Raw genomic sequence first — 26,206 nt, 5'->3', positions numbered from 1 at the left:
TGTTCCACAACAGCCATGGTGGGTAAATGAGCATGTTCAGTGGCTGACTTACACTGGCTTACTGATAAAGTGCTAAAGAACAATGTGTTTCTGATTACAGGGGACTGCAAGACTGAACCAGGGAAAGGAATTGTTGATGAAAATATAATTGAGAGCTGTAAATGAGCAAGGACACTGATCTGCAGGTGGCAATTTTTCAACCTCAAAGTAAAATCAGAAACTCTCCAGATCAGTTCCTCAGGAAGCACTTCAAGCATGTAATTACACAGAGAGAATATTATAAAAAGTGGAGTTCCTAGCTGTAAAATGCTGCCAAATACTGTTGCTAATGTAAATTATCAGATATGGTTTTCAATGCCCAAGCTTAACCGTAGACATAGATAACATTCATGCCAGTCCTGCAGGTATAACGTGAATAACACTTAAGAATAACTAGAAAGTGGAAGGTGTGCTGCACTGATGAGCTGTAATACAAATGCCTCTCAGGCTGCAGGATGCTTCCCTTAACATGCTTTTCATTGTTTCACTCGCAATGATTAATTAATCCAGTGGTAGCTGTTGATTTGAAATCAACCGATATTTGATCCAGCTGCCTGTGTATATTAGTGTCCGAATTCCTTAGTCCTTTTATGACTCTTGAAGCATCTGAGTTTTGTTAAATTGTAGAGACTCGGGAGCTTGATTTTGCCCAGGAGCTCTTGGACATTATCTGGATGGTGTTTTAATCAGAATATTGCTGTTATGGAAATAGAGTAGATAGTAGAAATAAATACAAGAATTCTGTCACGTGGAATATATGGAAAAGTTAAAGGAAAGAGTTTGGCAGCTTCTGAGACAGTAAGTATGAAAAATTGCATAATGTTAGGACTGATGCTTGAAGGCTCTGTATAAAAATGTAGTCTGTTGAAGAATAGGAGACAGCTGGATTGAAGGAACAGACAATATATATGCCACTAGGGTATTAAACGTGGTAGAAAGTGGTAATGTCTTCTAATGGATAATAACCAGAGAGGAGGAAGAGGAGGACATGTTTGTATACTCTATTCAAAATGCTTTTACTACTTTTTTGTTTGTGGAAGCAGTGAATGAGGAACCTGTGTTATCTAATTTTATAAGAGGTGGAAAATGTATATTGAGATTGTGTTTCTTACCTGATTTCTTAAAAACCTTTTCTGCTACATGTGCTATTTCTTTTAGAATTCTGGTGTGGAGACTACAGGTTCCCTCAGAGTTTATGGTGTTAAGCCTCTTGGGTGTTTCTTCTGTAGATTGTTCCTTTATTACCATTGAGCAGCCATTCCCTGTACTGTGTTGTTGTATCTCATGTCCACCCCAATGTCTCCCTCCCCGTCACCCAGAAAACTGAGGCAAAACATTCATTTTGGTTTTCTGTCATACCTAGATACTTTTATTTCAGCTAGATCCTAACTGTATCCCCATTCTATTATTTATTTTTTTGTTTCTTTAGCTAATAGTTTTTTACTGTGGTTTATAATTTTCCTTGCAAAATCAAACTCAGTTTGGCTACACGTTCATATGTTTACAGTGTGACCCTTTCTAAAATGGGTACCTCAGAGTACCCTTGGGATGGGGTTTCCTTTTTCTCCTTTTGTTGGTTGCAAATTCTGGGTAGTTTTTCATTCTGTTTTAAAGAAATCTTAGAGTTCATCCATAACAGACCTTGTGAGCTCTTCAGTACTCTTGATTTCTCTCAGTAACAGACATCGCAGCAGATTTCGATCTCTTGTGTCCAGCAAAATTACAGGAATTTTCACAATGTCTTTTTCTCAGAAAGGAAGATAGCAAGTGGTGAAAACCTTCCTATCATACTGTTTCTCTTTTCAGCCAGTTAATGTGTCTAGTTTAAATTCTAACTCTGCTTTTATTAATGACAGAGTTATGCTACACATGCAGGGTTTACTATTTGTTTTTACTTTTTTAGCAGGAATGAGTTAGATCCTGTCAGATGTGGGCAATAGCACACATGAATTGAACCTCTATTTAAAAGCTAGAGAAAGTGAAGCAGGGAGGCATTTGAAAAAAAAGAGACATTTTCTGCAGTTTTATAATTTTCCTTGCAAACAGAGTTGTGAGACCTCATAGAGAGGAAAGACCAGGAACAATTCATATTGTCTTGGTAAGCTTCATTATTAGTTTGAAATTTATGACTGGTGCTCAGTCAATACAAATATGTATTATGGAGTTTATTAAATAGCTTTTTCTTCATTTTTCTGTCCTACACCAATTGCACAAGAGGAAGAAGTTCTGCAGCAGTAGTTAGCAAGCCACTTGGACCTGCACCTCTTACCGCTTCACTTGCTTGCTGTTTCTGACCTAAGTAGATCAGAGCTGAGCGTTTCTTCCCTCAGCTCCTTGTCAGCTTCCCTGGCAGGAAGCAGGAGCTTTCTTCTGTCTTTTCAGTTGTGCTGCCTTATGCACTAGGTTCTGATACAAACATGGTGAATACCTGTTACATTGTTGTCTTTTTTTTTTTCGACCAGGAGAGGATTTTCTTTCTTTGTTGTTCAGGAAAAAATATTCTCTATACTGATTGTTACCAAGAAGACCTTACCATGCCCTGACATCTTCAAATGGTGCTTTCCTTGCTGATTCTCAGTCCTGTCATTGAAATATTTTATATATCTAGATGCAGTGTGACTGAAAAAGGATATAATATCTGATGTCCTCTAAAAAAGAGCCTAGAAGAAGAGCCTGTCATCTGTTAAGGACAGTTGCATATCTCTTCCTATTTCAGGTTTTTATCCTGAATCACATAAAATGTGTTACTGGGTAATGTTATGATTGTGCTACAATACCCAAATAAGAGGTGAGTTAAAACTGTTCATGTGTCATGATCAAATACGTGTACTTGGAAGTAAAAGCTTCTCACAGCTACTTATCTCTGCCACTTCAGTTAGCTTTTGAACATCAGCCTGGAGCTACCATTATGGGGAAACTTAACTTGAAACACTGTCCCACATAGGTTCAATTTCATATCTTTATTCACCTGCATACACATTTTCCAAGCTTGTCTATATCCTTTAGCCAACTGTGTACTGGGGAAGTCAGACTTGTTTATATTTACATCTGTATATTTAGATCTGTAGATCTCAGACATTTTTATTATGACTCTTAGATGACTTATCAAAATGCTCTGTACTGCACCAGTTTTGGGGTGCAGTTTGCATACATTTAAATTTGGCACACTGATATTTTTTTAAATGCTTATCACAATTTACTACCAGGTCAGTTTATATTCCCAAATAAGTAAAGCTGATTTCTGTTTTCTGGCAAACAACTAAACATAATATTGCTTGGATTTTGTGTTTATGTACCATATACCAAACTCATAACGGGGCTGATTTTCTCCCAGTTTCATTACTTTAAGGCCCTTAATATCTTCAACAAATCAAATGACCCTTCTGGTTCTGTCTGTAACAGCATTGCTGGTTTTGTTGCTTTATAGAGCAAAAAACTGCTCAGAAACATGTCTGTAAATAAACCCCGCCTTCTTGTTTTCCTTGGAAGTTGCATCCAATTTTCTTGAATGTGTGGGCAGGTTGTTACCCTAAGAAGTATCTTTAGAGTTTGAAGTTGCCACAATTGGCACAACATGTATCTTTTCTGAAGAGCTGAGGTGTTCCCACAAAAAAAGAATTAAAACTTTTTTAGTAGCAAAACAGATGGTGGGTTCACATCTCAGGTGAGAGACAGAGGAGGAAAGTGGATGCTGACCCTTTTAATTTCGAACATAGGAGTGAAAGCCAAAGCACAGATGCATAATTATTTCACCCAAGGAGAAATGGCCCTTCTCCTACATCTTCAGGTCCCCTTTGCTTAAACTATTTGATTAGGGTCAGCAGGGTAGTTGGGGAATGATGGGATAGGCTTTTGTGCTTCTACGTTCCTGCACTTTCAGATGAACAAGTTGTATCCTTTCAGTTGGACTGGTGCACCATTTGCTCAGTTTTACAGGGAGATTTCTGATTTTAGATTCTGGGTTCTTTTAACATATAACAGGAATAGTGGGTAGGAAAATAACTGGAACTAATAAGGAAAAAACCTTCATCCCTGTATGCGGAATTCAGAAATTTTCTTTTTACATCCATGTACTGTATTATTCCTATACAGAACGGTCGTATTGTAGAGGTGTCAAAAGCAGATGCCTCCATCTGAGCAAGATTATGTAGTATTTTCATATTGGTTTTTGTGTATGTTGAAGGAGTAGTCTCTCTTTCTAACTGCATGTGTGAGCATATTAGAAAGCTCTTGATGTTGTCAGGCTACATCTTGTGTACAAGTCTGATGGTGAAAATGTTCTTTCCCTTCTAAGGCAGCAGCTCAGATGTGCCATCCAGGTGACTCTAGATATGATTAAATGGAAGTACTTAAAAGGATTGTCAGAAACTCACCCTTTGGGTAGTACCACATTCAAGCTTATAGTTACTGTATGTTAAAATCTGTTACTTTTTTTCATAATTTGAAATTATTTTAATACTATTCAGTATTATTATTACTCTTTTTTTGTCCAGAGTATTATAGTTAACTGAGCCTTCTTTCTAAACAAAAAATACTGGAGTATCTTTTGAACCAAACCCTACTTTTCATTGTCACACATTTTGCGTATTTCACACTCTTGTCAGTGAAGGGAAAGAGAGAAGATATAGAGGACTACAGAATGAAGGGGCCTCAGGAGTTCATCTGGTCCAACACCCTGTTGAAAGCAGAGTGTTCTCCAGGGCCCTGTCAAGCCAAGTCTGACTTTACCATTTCTTTCTTTTAGGTGTTAGTGCTAGGACAGTAATGGGAATTTGATGGGGCCAACAAAAGAGAGATGTGTGTTAAATCTTAATTAGAAAAACAAGCTGCTTGCTACTTTGCATGCAACTCCTATAGTATAATACTTTTACCATTGTTTGCTGTGTTTATGCCTGCTTGCTTTCATTTGGCACTTGACTGTATTACCCATCTTCTCTTGTTTATCCTTTTTCCAGTTAAAAACATAATTTTCTTAAATCTGCTTTGGGTTTTCAGTTGGTAAAGTGTCAGCTAATGGGAAAGATTAGGTGTTGTTTTTTGGAGAAAAAAAACAAACAAAAAAAAAAAAACCACAAAAAACCCACAAAAAACAAATACCCAGGCTTTCTGGGTATATATAGACAAAAATAGTGAATTATTTCAGAAATGCTGATCCAGGAAGCAGTGGTGGAAGCATTAGCTGCATGCTGTATCCATTACAATATAAACGAGCAATTATTCATCCTGGCAAATCTGCATTCTTTTGCCCAAGCTGTACAGCCTTAGGCATCATGCAAGGCTGTGAATTAAAAACTTCTCAGCAGCAAAATGCTTCATGGCTTACCATCAAAGTCTCTTAGTGCTAACATTTTTATGCTTTTACTTGTTCACAAAATTATCCTTCTTTTTCAGGAGAACAGAACTTTCCAGAATGGTTTGGTAGCTCTAGTCACTCACTGTAAACTTAAGCACAAGGCAGTATTTTTTCTGGAACATGAAAATCTTAGCTGAGAGTTTATTCCTTTATAGCAAGGAATAGTGATGTGTATTCCTTTCTTGCCACTTGGTCCTCACTGTGTAATACAAATTGCATTCCCAGAGAAATGGAACTAATATTATTCTGTTGAAAGGCAAGGACTGAGTTTTTGGAACTAAAATTGGGAGACATAGCAGAAGTGTTAAAAATCACAGATACTCTGTTAAAATATGCATCCTGCCACATGGTTCACTGGAGTATGAGAAGTGCCAGCCTGGAAATGGAAACTGCATTTCTCAGTAGCATTAATATCTCAGAATATGGCACAGATTCTGAAATGAGTTCTGTCAATGCTAGAACCAGTTCTGGCTCAGAGATCGTCATTGCTCAGAGTAAATCTGGCTATAGATTTCTTTTACTGGTCATAAGCATCTCTACAGTCCATGGCCTAGTTGAGATTTCTCAATTGCCATTTTTTTTACTGTGGAATCATTTAAGTGGTAGGATGGATGCAGAGTAGCAATGAGGTATTAATATGTAATTGGAGTTTAAGAATGTAATGATGATGTGTTCTGGAGTGTGGTCTCAGTTTTGCTGGCACAAGAATGGAGTAGCAGTGCTGTGTTCTGTGTCATTCAGTGCTTTGACACTGGTATAACAGAGTGTTAAGATCTGGTCCTTTTCTCATGCATGTCCCGGCTGATGCAGCAGTGTGGCAGTGAAAAAGGCTTGGGAAGAATGTATTTATTTAATCCTGAAGAGTTCTTTTGGTTTGTTTTTGTAATTTTTTAGTATTCCATAAGTCTATTTGGGTCCAGGTTTTGCTGTTAATGATAATATCCTGTTGTATTTTTGTGGACTTTTTTGTTTGCTTGTTGCTTTGTTTAAACATTGCTTGTGATCTTGAATTACACCAGATTATTTTCCTTAAAGTGTGTTCACAGAGTTGGAATGCACAGTTGTTGAAGGCAGGTGGGGATACCAAGCAAGGAGGCATAGTAATAACAAGGAATCTAACTCAGAAAAAAACAGAAGCCTTGAAGAGAAATTCTTCAGAGAATTAAAAAAAAAAACAAACACAAACCTTTGCTGAGGTTGATAAATGGAAAGTGTTATTTTTAAGTACTGCTTACCTGAAAAGATTCTGTTCAGGCTGATAAAGCAGCTACTACCTAATTACATGAGAACCTCTGGGACTTGGAGCTTGTCTGTAGAAAGAGAGAAAAGAGATGCTTGATTATATTAAATGCCAACAAAGTCAGTGAACATGGATGCTGAAGTGCAGTGTGCTGGAGTGAGGGAGCACTGTGCATCAGATAGCACATGCATTGTCTTGAAGTTCCTTCAGTGTAACTTAGCTACTAGCTTTTGAGGCCCTCTTGCTGTTTGCTATACCAAATACTCTACTGATTATGAAATGAGAGCAGTAACATGGACGTAAAATTAGTTTGTTGCTCCAAGTGCACTGTTATCCTGGCCTCCATTAAGTAGTCTGCAAAAAAAGATTATGGAAAATACAAAAAAACCAAATTATTCAGCACGTTGGGCAGAATTATTTCTGAAAATAGAAGCCTTCCTTTTTCCTAGGCGTGGTCCAGCATGAAATAGTACATGAGAAATTATAGGATATACTAATCAGATGAACATGAAATTTGTTACAGTGTTAAACTCACCTACAAAATCAGTAACAACTTTCAGGTTACGATACCAGCAAAACATATCCATGGGAAGTGCTGAGAATTAGTAGGCGTGGTGAAGGACTTTGGGTTTGTGTAGGTTGGAGAACAGAGGACTGAGAGGCCACTCATTGCTCTCTGCAGCTTCCTGAGGAGGGGAAGTGGAGAGAGAGGTGCTGAGCTCCTCTCCCTGGGATCCAGTGATAGAACTCCTGGCAATGGTTCCAATCTGTACGGGGGAGGTTCTGACTGGACATCAGGAAGCGTTTCTTCACCGAGAGGGGGTCAGACACTGGAACAAGCTTTCTAGAGAGGTGATCAGTGCCCCAATCCTGGCAGTGTTTAAGAGGCATTTGGACAACGTCCTTGATAACATGCTACAACTTTTGGTCAACCCTGAGTTGCTCAGGCAGCTGGACTGGACAATGGTTGTAGGTCCCTTCCAACTGCAAATATTCTTTTCTATCATATTGTGTTACATACACAATGAACAAAATACATACCAAGGAAGCCATTAGGTGCTATTTTTTTACTGTAGTGTTACACAGAATAGTTACAAACTCATTAGCTGGAAAAATGCATTTACCAAAAATAGCTTAAAAGCAAATTGAGATCCAAAGGGAATTTTATGCATTTTCTAACCTCTGCTGGAGCACACTGCTGAAGAGTGGGCTGCTGTGAATTCAGACATGTAGATGTTACGGGCCACATCTCTGCCTAAAGAAATGTAGCAGCTATGTTAAATTAAGTGACCTGTGGTGATTACTGTGCTTTTGAAGGTCTGTCTCATACTTCTTTGTATGTCAGAGAAATAGGAATTTAATAAAATATCAAAAAGGGGAAATACATCGAGGCCATTCCACCACTGTGAGCACCAGGCCTTGTTTACCCATCTCACTCAGCCTGTATTGGTCTTCACATGGTCCTGTGGTATGGCACAGTTCATTGAAAGTTCATGACTAGTTATTTTCTGTCTTCTAGCTTTCTGAAGTCATCTTTTACCCTTGACCTCCACACACATTTGGAATTGGATCTTATTTGTGAATTTAAGCTTTCTCCCTCTTCTCTCTTAAATCTGAAATGTTCACATCTCAGACTCATCTGGGTGTTTGGACCTGATAAAATTCCCTTCTCTGCTCCTTGTGTTGCTTCTATGTGTATTAAAATACTACACTAAAAAACTGTGAATGTTTTAGAAACAAATACTCAAAAGTTAGTAAATAGCACTGTTGAGGTTCTCTGCAGACTTAATGTACCAGCATATCTGAATAAGGTGTGATTATATGATCCCTTGTTTATCTTTAGCAAGCAGGCGTATTTTTTAATGGTGTTTCAGTAATTAACAACAGTAAATATTCTTGCACTGCATTAAATAAGTACATCTTAATATCAATACTGCCTGCACATATATGTGCATACTAGAGTGTTAGTCTTTCCATAAAAGAAAACAAAGTTTTAAACCGTATCAGTGAGTAGATTATGGTTTTTACTTAGGGTAAGAGAAAATTTTACAGTTTGAATGACTGAAGTTGTTCTGAATGCTTTACTGAGTCTCTGATCAACCTCTAAATTAAGGCACATTTTTTTCTGCATGAATCAAGGATCTGTGACCAGTTACGGGTGAAATTTGATCATGTGTCTAAGTCTGGTTTTTACATTACGTTAAATATAGCAAGTCCCTATCTAAACTTTAAAGCAGTAATATCTCCTGCAACAAATTAACAGTAGTGTGCTCCATTACTGAAGAAATGGTTTTTCATGTGTTTGTCAAGATTTACACCTGTGTATATAATTTTGTATTTAAATGTATCATTCTTGTGAATCATGGAATCAAAGAATCATGGAATTGTCAGAATTGGAAGGGACCTCTAGAGATCATCTAGTCCAACTCCCCTGCTGAAGCAGGATCCTCTGGAGCACGTTACACAGAACAGTATCCAGGTGGCTGTTGAATATCTCCAGAGAAGGGGACTCCACAACCCCCCTGGGTAGCCTGTTCCAAGGCCCAGCTACCTTCACTGTAAAGTTTTTCCTCATATTTCAATGGAACTTCTCATGTTCCAGCTTGTGCCCCTTGCCCCTCATCCTGACACTGGAAACTACTTTCTGGCTCCATCCACCTTGCACCCAACCTTTAGTTACTTATGGGGGTTAATAAGGTCTCCCCTCAGCCTTCTGCTCTCCAGGCTAGAGTCCCAGCTCTCTCAGCCTTTCCTCCTAAGAGATGCTCCAATCCCCCCTGTTGTTGCCCTCCACTGGACTCTCTCTAGTAGTTCCTTGTCTCTCTTAAACTAGGGAGCTCAGAGCTGGACACAGTATTCCAGATGTGGCCTCACCAGGGCAGAGTAGAGGGGAAGAATGACCTCTCTCAACCTACTGGCTGCACCCCAGGATTCCATTGGCCTTCTTGGTAGCAAGGGCACATTGCTGGCTCATTGATAATTTACCATCTACCAGGACTCTGAGATCCTTTTCCTCCGAGCTGCTTTCCAGCAGGTCCACCCCTAACCTGTATTGGTGCATACGGTTCTTCCTCCCCAGATGCAGGACCCTACACTGCTCCTTGTTGAACCTCATTAGGTTCTTCTTCCCAGCTTTCCAGCCTGTCCAGGTCACACTGGATGGCAGCACAGGCTTCTGGAGTGTCATCACCCCTCCCAGTTTGGTATCATCAGCAAACTTGCTGAGGATATGCTCTGTCCCCTTGTCCAAGTCATGGATGAAGATGATGAACAAGACTGGACTAAGTCTTGACCCCTGGGGGGACACCCCTGCTTACAGGCCTTCAACTTGACCCTGCACTGCTAATCACAGCCCTCTGAGTTCCATCACACAGCCAGCTCTCAATCCACCTCACCGTGTGAATACCTTACTTGTCCTCTAACAGCAGGTATTCCATAGTATTCTCTGTGCATAACAAGGTATCTTGCTTTCACAAAAGTTGTTTGGTAGCAGTGTTTGGAAACTTGAATCTTGTATAGTATTTGCCTTTACAGGTCAGTAGTTCAAGCACAGTGGTACACTATGAGTACTGCTTCCTGTGCAGACCAGGATTAACTTGAAATAATTCCTAATGTTAATTGCTTTCAACCTGGTCTTAGGAATATCCACAACTTGAAATTCCCCAGTGTCTTCAAGCAATATATTCCATTCCTTCATTACCTTGAGAAATTCTTCCTAAAATCTATGCTACATGTTCCCATATGACAGCTTAAAGCACTTTTCTTCTGGTCCATCACAGAGGACGTGGATAACAAACTGTTTCCTCCTTGCTTCTTGTATACGTAAAGAGTGGGTTGTTTGTTTGTTTGTTTTCATATCGTGCTCATGCTTGTTGTGGTCCTTCTCTTCAGCTGGTTTTCCCCCTTGTGGAAGGGCAATACCCAACACTAAATACAGTACTTGCAGTGGAGGCCTCAACTCTTGAGTTGAGTAGAAAGCTTATTTCATAAGGCTTTGTGACTGTGCTCCTTCTGATACTCACAGATATCTGATTGCCTTTATTTTCAAGAATGTGGCATTGCTGTTTCTTTTTTAGCCTGTGATCCACTGTAATTCTTAATGCTTTTCTGTAGAGCTTCTCCTTAGCTACTTGGTTCTCATTTCATAGTGTACAGTTGATTCATCATGCCTAAATTAAGTACTTTGCATTTGTTCCTACTGTGCTATCTTCCTTTCTGTCTCAGTACATTGGTCAGGATAATGTTACATTTTAACACTGGCTTATTATCAGTCTCTTTCAAGACTTCAGTATCACCTACAGATTTAGTAAGCCCACTCCATTCCTTTGTGCAAAGTTTTTATGAAAATATTTGGCTTAGTGTAGATGCCTCTTGAACTTGATAAAACCTGTCATTTTAGCAGACAAATTTGGATGGGAATGTTCATCTGCCTGAGGGTAGGAAGGCTCTTCAGAGAGATCTGGACAGGCTGGATTGGTGGGCTGAGGCCAATTGTATGAGGTTCAGAAAGGCCAAGTGCCAGATCCTGCACTTGGGTCACAACAACCCCAGGCAACACTAGAGGCTTGAGGAAGAGTGGCTGGAAAGCTGCCTAGCAGAAAAGCACCTGGGGGTGCTGGTTGACAACCAGCTTAACATGAGCCAGCAGTGTGCCCAGGTGGTCAAGAAGGCCAACAGCATCCTGGCTCGGATCAGGAATAGGTGGCCAGCAGGAGTAGGGAATTGTGCCCCTGTACTCGGCACTGTTGAGGCCACTCCTTGAGTACTGTGTTCAGTTCTGACCCCTCACTTTAAGAAAGACATTGAAGTGCTGGAGTGTATCCAGAGGAGAGCTACCAAGCTGGTGAAGGGTCTAGAGAATGAGCTAAATGAGGAGCAGCTGAAGGAAATGGGGCTTGGTTGGTCTGAGAAAAACGGAGGCTCAGGGGAGACCTCGTTGCCCCCTACAGCTGCCTGAAAGGAGGTCATAATGAGGTGGGTGTTGGCCTCAGGGCATGCTCCAGTGGTAGAGGTGGTGGTTTTTAGGTGGGTTGTTTCTTTTATGTGTTTGTTTTCTGTTGATGTTTGGAGTCAGAGGTCCTTTTCCAACCATGACAATTTTGTGGAGCACAGGTCTTATGGGGAGTGGTTGAGGGAGCTGGAGGAGTGTAGTTGAGAGGGAAGGAGGCTGATCTCTGCAACTCCCTGAAAGGAGGTTGTAGGGAGGTGAAGCTTGGTCTCTTGTCCAAGTAACAGAACCAGAGGAAATGGCCTCAAGTTGTGCCAGGGGATGTTTTGATTGGATAATGTGAGAAATTTCTTCATTGAAAGGGTTGTCAGGCACTGGCATGGGCTGCCTAGAGCAGTAGTTGAGTCCCCATCCCTGGGGTGATTTAAAAGCCATGCAGAGGTGGTGCCAAGGGACATGATGTAGTGGTGGCCTTGGCAGCAGTGCTGGGTTGGACTTGATCAGAAAGGTCTTTTGCAGCCAAAAAAGGTTCTGTGATTCTTTGTATGTAATGGATACGATGAGAATAAGCTCTGACTGCATGGGGGAAGATTCAGTTTAGACATTAGTAAAACCAGATTTTCTAATTAAGATTGTTACATTTTCATAGATATTAAGGATCTTGCATCTGTGAAAGGAACAGTTATGTTGAATAGCTCCCATTTCACTGCCCAGCTGAGGCTGTCAGAGGCATAGTGTGAAAAAATAAGCAAAAGGAGAATAGTGATCTGAATGAATTTCTCATTTGATGTGTTAGAGGGCGATATTCCTTGCTGACTTGTTTCACATAATTTTGTCATTAAACCTTCCCAAATTAAAGAAATAATTTCATATAAAAAGCCAGTATAAATATAATTTATATTTAAGAACCAAATAACTTTTCCAGGGACTGCTAAATGTATTAATAATAACAGACAGTTTATATATAGCTAAAAAGCTGCTGTTGTATCTTTCTCTTTAGCACCTATAAAATTATAACAAAATTATGTCGTAAATAATTTGTACAGAAACTAGACCTGAAAGTGTGTTCTTTTAGGGGGTGGCTGGGGGTGTGTGTGATGTGTTTGATATCACTTCACTTGAGGAACCTATTTAGTAATAGAGGCTATCAGCCTGCTAAAGCAAATCGAGTTACTGCTTTGTGACACGAAGGCCAGTTTGCACAGTGATGTACTTAATTGGTTATTTAGTTCCACATCAACTGGCACTGATCCCTCAGTTGAGCAGTTATTGGTTACTGAATGACTAAATGGGAGTGGATGAGTGTTCTGGGCATCAGAAGGCTCTTGATAATTAAAAGCAGGAATGAAAGTAATGGATACAGCATTCACAACCAGGGTGGTGTTATTTTCACTTAGTGTCTGGGAGGAACATCTGCTAAAACTGAGAAGTTTACACTTCAGCAGTAAGTCATAGGTGGGGATGTATGGTAAGGATAATGGTAGTGGGGAGGGACCTGTGCATTCAGAAGTGGACTATACATTAGATTCTGTGTTTTTACAGATATGTACAAATTTTTCATTGACAGACTTACTTTGTGTACCTTTTTTTAAGATGATAATATTTTACTTGCAGGTCAGATAGGGTTGGTTGAAACAAGAGAGTCTTGAGCAGATCTTGAGGTTGTAGTAATAATTTAATCTACTCCAGTCTGAGAAACGTACTTACCATTGGCAGTCTTTTTGCTAAGGGATGCATTAGTCTACACAAGGGTTTTTCAGAATTTATTTCTTTTAATATGATTGTTTAGCCTAATTTGTTTAATAGAAAGAGATGGATTTGGCGTTAGAGAAAAAGCAGGGGCTGCCATTGCTCAAGCTTTATTCATCTGATAAACCTACATTCCTTATGGAACTTGAGAGGTCTATTTTGTCATTTCTTGTCCTTTTTGAGCACTGAAATGTCTTTTTAAGACAGTCAAACTTTGAGGTATTCACTCTGTACCTTCAACATATTGATGTGTTTGGAAAGCCACTCCAGTTTTCTCATATGCTTTTCATAGGACGGTCTGCCTTGAAATAATTGTTTTTGTTTTGGCTGTGGGAGTGAGGCTTTGGGATTTACTTGCCTTTTCCACAACGAGGGAGGCAAGGGAGTTTTGGTAGGAAGGCAGGATGTATCACATGTTTCCAAAGCACAGTTTCAAGTCTCTTGTTCACAGAAGTGGATTTATCTTGCCACATCACTACTCTCTGTCACAAGGAAGATGCACTGTGGAAGGTTCACAATTAGGTGAGATAAAATTACAAACTAAATGCTAAAAACAAAACAAAAACAACAAACAAACAAAGACCTCAAAAAGCGTGAAAGGTGAAGAAGTACTTCTGAAAGTACCTGGAACCTATGACTGGATCTTTAAGCAGATGTTCATTGTAATTATCCCCTCTGCTTTGAGGGTTTTCCTGCCTTCCATGGGACTTCTCACTCCCATGCACCAGGGTGTTAACCAGCCGTGTCTTGGAAACTTCTCATATATAATTTACTTTATAAAGGTTACTGGCAAAAGTGAGAACAACAACTCACTTAGCTTTTCACTGTGTTTTGAAACAATTTAAGAAGTATTTCCATTATAAATGAAATGTCTTAATTAGCTTCCCACTAGGTGGAGCAAATGTACGTCAACACGGCGGAGAGAAACAGGGAATACATTTTAGATCAACAGAAAAACATATCACCTGTACTGAAAACAACTACCCTTGTTAATTACTAGTTTTCTGAGTTTAAAATTGAAGCTTCTAAGCCATATGGTCAAGATTCTTATTTAATAAGCATAAGCAAATGATACACTTTGCATGGAGCCGAGTATCAGTTGCCGTGGTTTTCATGGAGTGAAGACAGGGACTTCAGTTACAAAATAGGTGTATGACTGTAATACCTGTGTTTGATCATATTTTCTGTTGTCATTTGGATTTTTAAATTATGTTTTAAAATGTCATACTAAGAAAAGTGCTTTCTTGAAATGAAATAACTAGAAAAAAGAAAACAAGCTTTCAGGTTCCCAAGTGAGTTCTCAGGTACCTGATGAAGAATTTATACTGTTGAAATCTCAGCTGCTTTTCTGATCACACTGTTTTGTTTTACAAAAGCTGCTGCCTCATCTAAATCCTGTCCTCCTTGTCTCTTTTATGCTTATGATTACAATACCATTAGTAGTTGGGATTTTCAGGCAACTTTCAAGTTTTCACCAACTTTTAAGATTTAAAGATGTGTGTATTGCTTTTACACCAGCATAACTAGGTCAGTGTTTTCAAGAGCACAATTCTCACCAGATTGTTCTAGGCACTATGCAAGAGTGGCATTCCTACAGAGAGTACCATCCGTGCCTCCCGAGGTACAGCCAGAATTCAAGAAAGAATGAGAACAGGACTGAAGTATGTCTTTCCAGCAAAAGAAGTGGAAGTTAGGACAGATAATAGGTGCTAAAACTCTCTGTGCCAACTCACTCAGCTGTGACAACTTGACAGTTTTTACTTGGAAAGGATTTTCAGAGGGGAGTTGTGGAAAATTTCACTTCAGACTGTTGAATTACACTCCTCTGCTCACATCATTCCTATCTCCCAGGCTGTTCATTGAGAAACTAGTTATCCTAATGTATGCTCAATGAGAACTGAAAACACAGGAACTGTCACATGGAGTCAGGCTATTCAGCTGTCTAAATGTTTCTATTAGTGCTTAATCTTAACCTTTTTTTAATCTCCTGGAGCAGAATATGATAAATTGGCTTATCATTAAATGAGCAAATAAAATCTTGTAGCGTCCAGTAGTAATAAGGTAATTTTTGCCCTATACTGTGAGTTAACTGCATTTGTTATTTTTTAAACCTCAGCTCGTTACCATATAGCATAATCAATTTGTATGGAAAATATTTCCATTTTCCAGTGTTGAAAGTCTTCATTTACTCTCAGTATTCATTAACCATAAGTATGTTCTTACCACTAATTTTTTGTGAAATTACAGCTTAAATATATTGAGGAACTTTTGCACCATTTTCTCTGTTGATAAATGTAACTGTTTATCACCTAACTTCATTTTCATTTGAAAATGAACTGTCTGTAATGTGTACAGATCATGGCAAGATAATTATTTTATTACTTGATGACTAATTTCTTGCCAGCAGTCAGTGACAATACTGCTCTCAAAGACAAAGTTCTGATTGTTTAATTAATCACTTGTTAGCTTTAAATTAATAATATTTCAAGTAATGTAGTATGGAAAAGATGTCATTATAAGGGAAGTGCCAAGAACAGAGTTCAAGAATAGACATGATCATTTTTTACTTCCAAATCGGGTGGATGGTATTTGCCATAGCGTTGAGATGTCACAATATTGACAGATTAAGAACATAAGATGGTAATTTTTTCCTGTATAATGTGGGGGTTTATTGTTTTCAAAATAATTGCTTTTAGCAAAAACCTGAAAAGGGCTTTTAGTGAGTAGATAGCAACAATTAGATGAGGTTCTTTCTAAATCAGTCAGGAAAAAGGAATAATGTGTGCGATTTCTTGTTCTCCTTTTAAGAGCATCAAAACTCTTGCTCTGGCTGCCTGTCATCTGGTAAAATTAAGTGTGTGATTAGGGTGGTATTGTGACTAATACACCAAAATACAGTAGCTAAATATTTGAAGAGGACCCATTTGTGACACATGTACCATAATTTTTTGCACTGAATGACACGCTGCTTGACGTGAAGACATTTTCTGAATATGGACATGGGTCAAATGTCCAGAGTAGAATAGATCGTATCTTTAAAGACATTCTATTTTCAGGGAAGAACATAATAGAATAATTCTGATCCTCCTAGAGTGCATCCAAACATTCCTGATGCTGCTGTGGTATATTTGTAGTATCACAAATAACTCTGTTTGCAGTTGTATAGTAAGGACATCACTCATCAATTTAGTGCCTGGTAAGGTGTTAACCTGCACTGCATTTGGGAGAAAGAATGGCTGATGGGGGGGTGTTGAAACCAAGATAAGATGAAGCAAACATGCATATAATGACAGTCGAAAGGTCAGCATTTAATTGAATGTTAGATAAGAGGAGATAGCTCCTTTTTGTCCCGTTGTGACGCCGCCTTTGTCCATTTATATTGTGTATCTTGAGATTTTAGATTAAGCTTTGCATTATTTTTTAACAGCTGAGACCCTTTATTTGCAGGAGTGATGGTTTCATGGGTGTATGTGACCTTTAAAAATGAATGATTGAGACAAAGTTAATTGGATAATCACTTTTAGGAGGGTTTGCATTTTAAAAAAAGTGTTGGAGAAATTGCTGTGAAACCTTGTCAGACACATTGTTCTGTAAAGCTTGGATTAAAAAGCAAATGAGCCCAGTTTAGAAAAACGGGCAGAAACCTAAAGGCTAAGGCCAGCCCTTGGTTTCATTAATTGATCTCTCTAAAATCCTAGTAGCAAAGCAAATTAAAAGTTTTTTCATCAGAGTTTTTCATTTCATCAATGTAAAAAGGAAATTAGTGGCATGAAATCACGAATATGCAATAGCAATGACTTGCTGTTGTGGCTTGAAATGCAATACCAGGAAGGTATAAAATTCATCCAACTAGACTTGGCTATAAATATGATTTCAGGTTCTCACCCTGAGTCTTCAGTCACAAAACCATGAAGAATGCAGTTTTACTACGTGCATTGAAAGGTGGAAAGGAATGCACACTAGCTGTGGAACATGTCAGCAGTAGTGATGTAATGCATTTTTGTTGGTGTCAGCAAGGTCTGTTCCTGAATGACTGAAATCTCTCTCAGAATCGCTGGGCAGGGGTCCCATCCTGCCTCACACCTCTGCTCTTGCAGGCAGCTGTTACATTACCTGGTTTGTAGGCTGTTCAGCTTTCATCCTCTAATTGATCTCTCCCCTCCTCCATCACCGCTAGGGTTTACGTTTATTTCCCAACTCTTCTGACCACTGTGCTTCACACATGAATTTGTAGGTCAGAGAATTTGAATTTGCTGGCCAGAGTCTTTCACAGAGCTTCATTTTACCTCAACATTCTTCCTTATGTTTACTGGAAATCATCAGTTTCAGTTGCCGAGACTCCAGTTATGAAGGAGGGTAGGTACAGTTTATGTCAGAGCCCTAAATATTCAACCTGAAACAATACTTTCCAAGTTTTTCTATACTAATGTAGAGAGAAATGTTCTTTCTTTTTCTCTGCTTCACCAGTGTAGCATTGTGCTCATTTTTACCCCAAAAACTGGTTGCCTGTCTCTTTTCTTGAGAAAGTCTAGGTCTGTCTTTCAGCACCAGTTATATTCCTGCCAGCTTGTGCACCAGCTTTGAGTTCTTTATTTCTTACAACGTTATCTTATAGAAATGATTGTGTTTTGTTCAGTGAGTGAAATTTACTTGCGTGCTCTTGAAGTTATGGAGTGTTATTTAAACTTTGTTTCAAGGCTGACGTTGAAATCCGGTGGCTTTTATATTGCCCTCTGGCCACAGAGGTAGATTTATTCCGTTTAATGTAGTGCCATTACCATCCCATGGGCCCAGAAATGGAATAGCAGATCCCTACAGTGTCCCACTCAACAGATCTTGTTTATATGTAACTTGAGAGTAAATGTAAGAAGGTGAGAACATAGTGCAAGTCAGGATTTAAACAATTGTCTTTCACATGATTGAGAATTGGGTACAAGTGATGACCAGGTTTTTTTTCTGCCTGTCTTCTGGTAGGGTTATCTGTTAGTCCTTCTCTTGTCATGTTTCTCTTGACATGTCAGGCTTTTGGGATATTAAGAATGTCAGAATTTCCCTCTAATTGGAACTCTAGATGTCAGGCTGGTAGTAGATTATTCAGTAGTAGATCTGTTGGCAGTTATTGAGTCTGGTTCTGTATCTTTTTGGTTATTTCAAATAGGAATGAACTTGATAAAGGAAAAAAAAAATTGAGTGCCCTGTTGCAGCAGCAGAACCAATATATAGTTGATAATCCTGAAATTTGTGCTTCATTATGCAGTGTTGTGTTGAGAAATCTTGCTTTTAATGTTTTATTTAATATCCTTCTTATAGCCATGTTTGTTATGCTTTTTTCTGAGTTATTTCTGATAAAGTTCAGAACATTTCCATAAATACTCTCCTTTTACAGTAAGTTGGTAAGTGGGAAGGAGGAAATAAATGTTAAGATGTGGATTGTATAGAAAATTTCTCTTGTCCTAAGTTAAACAATGTTTTTGGTGGACTTGCCTCATGTATAATTGAAGGAATTAGTGCCCAAAACCAATGTTACCAAAACAGGTTCTTCTAGCTGTTAAGTCTATTGTCGTACATCCAGTACACACAGCCCAAATCACTCATGTTTTTATGAAAAAAAAGAAAAAGTAAAAAGTCAGTTGAGAGGAAGACAGACGGATTCAGAATTCAGAGAGAATATAATTAGAGGAGGCTAAAAATAGCATTTACTTTTTTTTCCCCCAGCATATTTATTAACTGTTGGAAGGATGATAGTGCAAAGGTTGTGAAAGGCTTAAATGCTGAATAAAGTAAAAACATATTTACATAATGCTGTTGGGATTAACTTTTCTGTGTTGAGAAGATGGCTTGATATCATTAACTGATATTTGTAAGAATTACTTCTTCTATCCACCTACAGGCAAAACCCAGACAGACAGTCCTAAGAAAACATCACAACGGTAGAAAAGGATTCTAAATTACCATAATGCAAAAATGTATTTTAATATAATAAACTGGTGGTTTTTTTAAACACCAGTTGAGGTAGCTAGAAGGAACAGACAGTGGAATGGAAAATAATGCCATGTATACAAATAGCAAATTAGGGCCACTTAATTTTTCCTGTAGTGCAGGAGCTGAGGCTGTTTTATAGAATTGAGAAGTGACCCATTCAGAACTGGGGAAGAGTTGTTCTTCCCCCCCAGACTGTATAGCTGACGTGGAGAACACTGATGTCAGTGTAACAACAACAGCCAGCAGGTTTCTGAAGCCTCTTTCTCCCACTGACAAAATAGCAGACCATTTCGAGGGCCTGCTAGATCTAATGTGTCTTCAAGAAGGATATGTTGGTTCTGAAAATATAGGCATCCATTCTGGTCATGTAAAAGTTTCTTTGCCAGCAGCTATAACACAGTATTTAAATAAAAGAATAACTTTCCTGAGTACCAACTTTAAAAGTCAGTGCTTTAATTAAAGCATAGCTATTCTGAAGTGGTTCAGAGCTATCTGGCACAATTTGATTTCAGTTAGTGGTTAGGAACAGTGCAGTGCTAGAACAGGACTGCTTTTCTTAGACATTGTCTTGGACAAAATTATATAACAGGTTTGACATAAATACCAAAGTTACTAACCATAAAAGACAGTAATCCATTTCTGCTTTTTTGTTCTCAGACACCTGAGGAGCTAGAAGATGTGTCTGACCTTGAAGAAGACCATGATGCACGGAGTCGTACAAGTATTCAGACTGAAGGGAAAACTGACAGGGTATGTATTACACCAGTTTATTTTAAAAGCAATTAGATGAGGGGAAAAATGCTTCTGTATTACTGTTCCCATGAACCCACTTACGGTCACACAGTGAATCATTAAAATTTTGTTGAACTCATAATAAATTTGTGCAAATGTGCATAGGACATAAAATGGTGTGCATGACCTGAGTAACTATGTGGTAAATATTTGGTAAAGATACAGAATCATAGAATATCTGACATTGGAAGGGACCCCTGAAGGATCATCAGGTCCAACTCACTCCTCCTCTGAGGACTACCTAAAAAACTAAACTATATGACTTCCGAGTGTTGTTCCAACATTCCTTTAACTCTGACAAACTTGGTGCTGTGACCACTTCCCAGGGGACCCTGTTCCAGTGACCAATGTAAATTGGGCAGAAAAAATTCTTATACTGACTGAATGAAATTCTACACAGGTTACAGTTTCATAAGTGTGGTTTAGTCTAAGAAAAGCTAGGTTAATAAGAATTTTTTTATATCTGCTTTTTAATGAAGCTTGCAATGCATATTAACCAAAAATAACCCCTAGATATAAGAAAGTTCACACATACAGAAGTGCAAAGGGTGTATCTGGGATCTTAGTTACTGCAGTGCATGAGTTACAGATTTTTCCTGCTGTGTTCATGTGTGCATCTGTTCTACAGTTCAGTGGTTAACTAGTGAATTAATGAGAAAGTATGAAAAACTTTATACAGTGTTTGACTAATTCTGTATTTCTGGAAGTTCTGAATCTGGTTCTCTCTTGTCATCACTTAATGTGAGGATTGCACTGCATTACTGGTTGCTGTTTAAATCCAGACGTTTTTAACAGCCTGAAAATGTTCTTGGAATAGGGAGTTTTCTTAGTACAAAATGGATGTATTTAGCAAGCATTTACCTTCTTTATGTTTCCATTTTAAATAACAGTTCAGCAAAACTGTTCACAGCTTTCCACAGTGGAAATGTCCCTGGGGCCAGAGATACCTATTTCATTAGTTGTTTGCTCAATATCTAGAGCAATAACAGATCGCTCACACTTGATTGATTGTAGTATTATCTCCATAATGGAAATTTTAAATGGTAGAACTAGTTGGGAAAAATCTAAACTTTCAATATAAAAAGAATTATGTCAGGAAAACAGTATTTTAATTCACTTTTGTTTTCCAGCAAGCACACTATTCACTAAACACAAGTATTCTCTGTATTAAGACCCTAAATGCTAACGAAAAAGTAATCAAGATGAATGCTGTTCACTTATCTTGCATGTGTACATACCAATTACGTGTTAATTAACTGTCAGTTGATGCTTAAAACTTTGTGAGAAATGTAATAACTTTGTGAAGGATCACCTCATACAATCTTACTACTCTAAATTTAACTGCAACTAAAATGTATTAGCTGCCCTTTTCAATTAAAATAATTCTTTATTAATTTTAGCCCATTTTTCTCACATTACAGGCTAAATTTTTTATTGTAGTTAAGGAAGACAAGGTTTTACTTCAAAACATTTCCATATAAGATGATACGAATTTGTTTGGAACAGGTACAGATGGTGTGTTTGCCTCTTTTCCTAAGTATCCCAAAATGAATGCACTTGATGGTTTTCTCTCACTGGGAAAACAGTAGTAGTAGTTTGTAGATGTTCACTATCCTAATGCAGTAACAAAAGATTCACTAAAGCCTTAAAAGATGACATTTTCACACATGGTCTTCCGTGTCTCAGATAAAGCAGAATACTTCTTTAAGTGTTATTTGAAAAGGAAATCATAAATAACACATACTCCCAGATGTCTGCTCAAAGCAAGAAGTGAGGGCTGAGGGCTGTTGTGGGCAGGAGCTGCCTGTCAGGAATTGGGGGCGTGGGTTGTTGCTGTGGAGAAGAGACAGTCTGGGGCACTGTCAGTGAATTGGGTGGAGAGGAGGCATAGAAGGAGACAGTTGGTTATAAATATATAGTTATATGGTTAATACAACTGAAAAGGCACTGTTTTAGTACTGCAAGGATGCACATTTCAATTTTTTCTTCCATTTCTCCCCAGAATATTACAATTACTATAAATGTTCTTTTTTAGGGGAATCTAGGTAGCAGTCATTACTTAAAGCCTGATTCTGTATCTTTACTTGGGAACAGTTTTCCTGATATACAGATGGTGCTATCAGGGCCATAAATGGGCAGATTATCCAAAAACTTTATAGAAAACTATAGCTTTGACTGAACCTTCATAACCTAAATCAACATGTTGAGAGAAATCTTAATGTCCTTTTTTTTTAAACAAATGTTTGAACAAATCCATTTGCTGCTGCAGCAAATGTGAACAATGATTTGAGGCTTCTTTGTTTGGACTGCTATTTGATATCGACATTTGAAGATTTATACGTAAAAGCTACTTAGCACTCTGAAGAATCTGTAAAGAGAAGATAGATTTTAAGGTTGGGTTAGGGATGGTCTGTTATTTTGTCCTCTGCCACAGATTTCCTGTGCTATTGTGAGGCTTTTGTGTGCAGTGGCAAGACCAAGAATGACTGTGTTCCAGAAGTGGTATGGCGAGATAGCAGAGTAACTTTTTATCCTCCTCAAGTTCTTCCTCTTGGCTATTTCCAGTACAGTAATTCAATTTTATTTATATATACCTGTCTTGATACCGGGTCTGCATAACAGCACTCTTGCTTTGTCAAGAGTGTTGTATTTTCTTCTGTCTCACATCTCTCAGTGTTCCAACAGGGAACTGGTGCCTATGCGAGCACCTTTTTTCTTTCTCTTTTTATCACAAAACAAAAAAGGTACTGCCAGTAAAACCAGATGTGATGTGCATGTGCAACTTGTTACAAAGGCTACGTTTTAACCAGCAAATCTCATTTTCTTAATGTGGAAAAAAACAATGCATTAATTATAACTTCTTCAGAATCTATCTCTATAGAGAATATAGGTTAGCGGTGAGATGATAGGATGGGATTTGACCTTGTGTTTATGTTCCTGACTCTGCAAGTATATAGGTAATCTTGGAAATGTTACTTCGTTGATCTCTCCTTCAGATAATTCCACATCGTTAAGATGAATACGTTAGTGCTTGTGGCACCATCCCACTCCATGGATGCAGGGTACCTAGGGCAGTGTGCTGTGAGGTTTGTCAGTAATTAATCTGGAAATGCTTATCATTATTTGTAGAGTTGTTTCATTTTCCCCAAGGAAGATTGTTAGGACCAAATCCTTAGCTACTATAAAAAGAGGTACTGCTTGTGGATCTAAGGACTAATGTTTTTCTCAGCTGAAAGGTAGATCTTCCTCTGGTTGTTGTGTCTAATTTGTGTAGTTACCCTGCAAGCTTATCACACAGTAATTCTTCTTGAGGAAATTCATGCTATCGTATAATTCCACGGCGGTAGTTAATGGCTTCTTATCATAAGATTTTGCATTGAAGCAAAGGTCAAGTAAGTATTTGCCCAGTTAATTTTCAAACTTGTAAGTCAATGTACATTCTGATGATAGGAGAAAATGAAGGTGTTCAAAGTTACTGAATCAGTGAACTGAACAGTTCATGTTGAAGAAGAGGTGGAACGCTTGAGCTCCTACAGCTCACTTACAGAAGAAAAGAGCAGAAATGGTTTCAGACAACCACCAGCCCACATACTTCCTGAGTTTTGCAGGTGGTTTGTGGATACGCAGGCAAAGATGCCTAAGAATGACATCTTTCATAGGGATTTGCTGCATATACTGTGTTGGTGCAACAATTCAGGGCTGATGAAGAGTTGACTCAGTGTGTATTACATTGTGAATCATAGAATCATTAAGGTTGGAAGGGACCTCAAAGATCATCAAGCTCCAACCTCCCTGCTAAGGGCAGGGAACCCCACCACTAGACCAGGTTGCACAAAACCTCATCCAACCTGGCCTTAAAAACCTCCAGGGATGGGCCATCAACAACCTCCCTGGGCAACCCATTCCAGTTCCTTTCCACCCTTATAGTGAAGAAATTCTTCCTAATATCTCGCCTAGATCTCCCCTCTCTCAGTTTAAAACCATTACCTCTTGTCCTATCGCCATCTTCTCTGATGAAAAGTCCCTCCCCAGCTTTCCTTAGGCCCCTTCAAGTACTGGGAGGCCACTATAAGTTCTCCCCAGAGCCTTCCCTTCTCTAGGCTGAACAGCCCCAGTTCTCTTAGAATGTGAAAATCCAGGCTGAATTACTTCATTGCTTTATTTGTATTAGATTTTAAATACAGCCATTATGATAAACATATATTTAGCCTTGTAAAGGCAGCCAGGAAAAAGTCTTAACAAACTATAAAGAGAGAATAGATAGGAAAGCAAAATCCATGAAAACCTATTAATATTTGGATGAAACAGTACTTGGAAGGGAAGTTACTTTTCCATTAAATGGATCCGCTTTTTTTACTCAAGTAGCAGATGACTTCATGTCCAAGGTCCTATGTTAAGACAAGTGCAGGCATACATCAACAGGAGGTCTGTGCTATTTGGTTAATAAAAAGCCAAGTTTAAAATATTCTGTAAATGTTTATCAAAGTCACACAGAAGCTTAAAATGCTGATAATAAGAATTCAAGCAAAATGCAGGTAATTACTGTAATGTTGAGTGGGTTTTACTAATAATAATGTTGACGCCTAAGATGTGGCAAAAGTTTCCATATCAGGAGTCATAATCAATAAAAAGTATTTAATTTCCTTGCCAATTCTTACATTACCCCAGTTTTAGTAAGGAAAAGATATGAAGTTAATGGAAGACACAAGGTTGTAGCAGTGTGACACTGCATACTGTTATCAAGTAGGATGGGAAAGAGCCCCATATACTTTTCCCTGACATGTACATATATAAGAGCAGTCTCTATCAGTTTATTGGGAAGCTTTTTCTTTGTGCCTCACATCTTGCTATTAAACATGTTAGTTAGTTGTATCTGCAATACACACAGAGGATCTGAGCTTTCCTTTTTTGTATATGTAGGGTTTTTTTTACTTGTCTGTCCTGGTTTGAGCCAGGATGAAGCCACTTTCCCTTTTACTGATTTATTATTATTATTTTTTCCTTCAGTAAGCTTTCTTTTAACTAGTAGCAGAGCGTTCCAGCTTGGACTGATAAAAAACGCTGGAATGTTTTTGTAACTGCTGGGGCTTCAAGGTCACATCTTTGCTCTGCCGGCTCAGCACTGTGACCCCTTTCCCCCGAGTAGGAGGCTGAGTTAGACAGACAGCAAAATTGGCCAGAGATACTCCATTTCGTGTATCCACGTAAGCTCAGAGGAAGGTCAGAGATCACAGAAGACAACTTCCTTCCTGCTTCTTCTTCCCTTCTCTTCCATCCATGGCCGCTGTTTCAGGAGGACTCCGTCCACCCATCACCATTGACCCCCAGGCTGGAGCTCTCCTGACCCTCATCACTCTGTGCTCTCTCCGGCAGCTCCAGGACTTGTTGGGACTGTTTGCAGCTCAGGAGATGCTGGGGGAGTTACTGGGGGTGGGGGGAGACAATAGGGGTTTGCACATTCCTGAACAGTTTAGTATATAATTGTACATACTTTCTTTTATCATTAGTGTTTAACTGAAGCTGTCTAGTTTTCAATCCAGAGCGTCTGTCTCCTCATTCTCTCTCTCCTTCCCTACCTGGATGGGGAGTGGGGGGGATCAAGAGCATTGTTGCCAATCCTGAGTCAAACTGTGACATGGTCTGTCCTCATTCCATGTCCTCTCTGTTTTCTAAACTCCATATTAAGTAACTCTGGGACCCTTTATTTATCCTTTAAGATAATGTTTTCTGAATGTCTCTTTGCTCTTTTTTTCTCTCCTCTGGATGCTCTTCAGCTGATTAATGACTTTTTGGATTTTCAGTGCAGACTCTTTGTATTGTTAAATGCATTATGCCAGCTGGGATTTCAACAACAAGCACTAGAGTAAGATTTACGCTGTTTTCTTCTGTATGCCTGTTTTCCAAGAGTACAGCATTTTGATCAACTACAGATCCTCACCCATGAGACTGCTGGTAGCTGGTTGTGATTTTTCTTAGGTGTAAAACCTTATTCATGTCTCAACTGAAATACACCCTGTTGCTTTTTCAGATCAGTTCTCAAGTTTCTCAAGATCACTTTGAATTGTAAACCAGGACTTTTACATGTCAAATCAGGCCTTTAACA

The 26,206-nt window shown here is 38.7% G+C and overlaps 1 protein-coding gene across 8 annotated transcripts in view; it reads left to right on the top strand.

Annotated features, from left to right (window-relative positions):
- CTNNA3 (catenin alpha 3) overlaps positions 1-26,206 on the top strand; it is a 424,834-nt gene that overhangs the window by 348,428 nt on the left and 50,200 nt on the right. For all 8 annotated transcript variants that reach the window (XM_051618547.1, XM_051618545.1, XM_051618546.1 and 5 more), the window contains one exon: positions 19,969-20,061. In XM_051618547.1, coding sequence (XP_051474507.1) covers positions 19,969-20,061 — 93 coding nt within the window. The remainder of the gene's footprint in view (positions 1-19,968; positions 20,062-26,206) is intronic.

The sequence above is a fragment of the Apus apus genome, chromosome 4 (genome assembly GCF_020740795.1).
Source record: "Apus apus isolate bApuApu2 chromosome 4, bApuApu2.pri.cur, whole genome shotgun sequence".
Taxonomy (NCBI): Eukaryota; Metazoa; Chordata; class Aves; order Apodiformes; family Apodidae; genus Apus; species Apus apus.
This window is presented reverse-complemented; position numbering and strand designations above follow the sequence as displayed.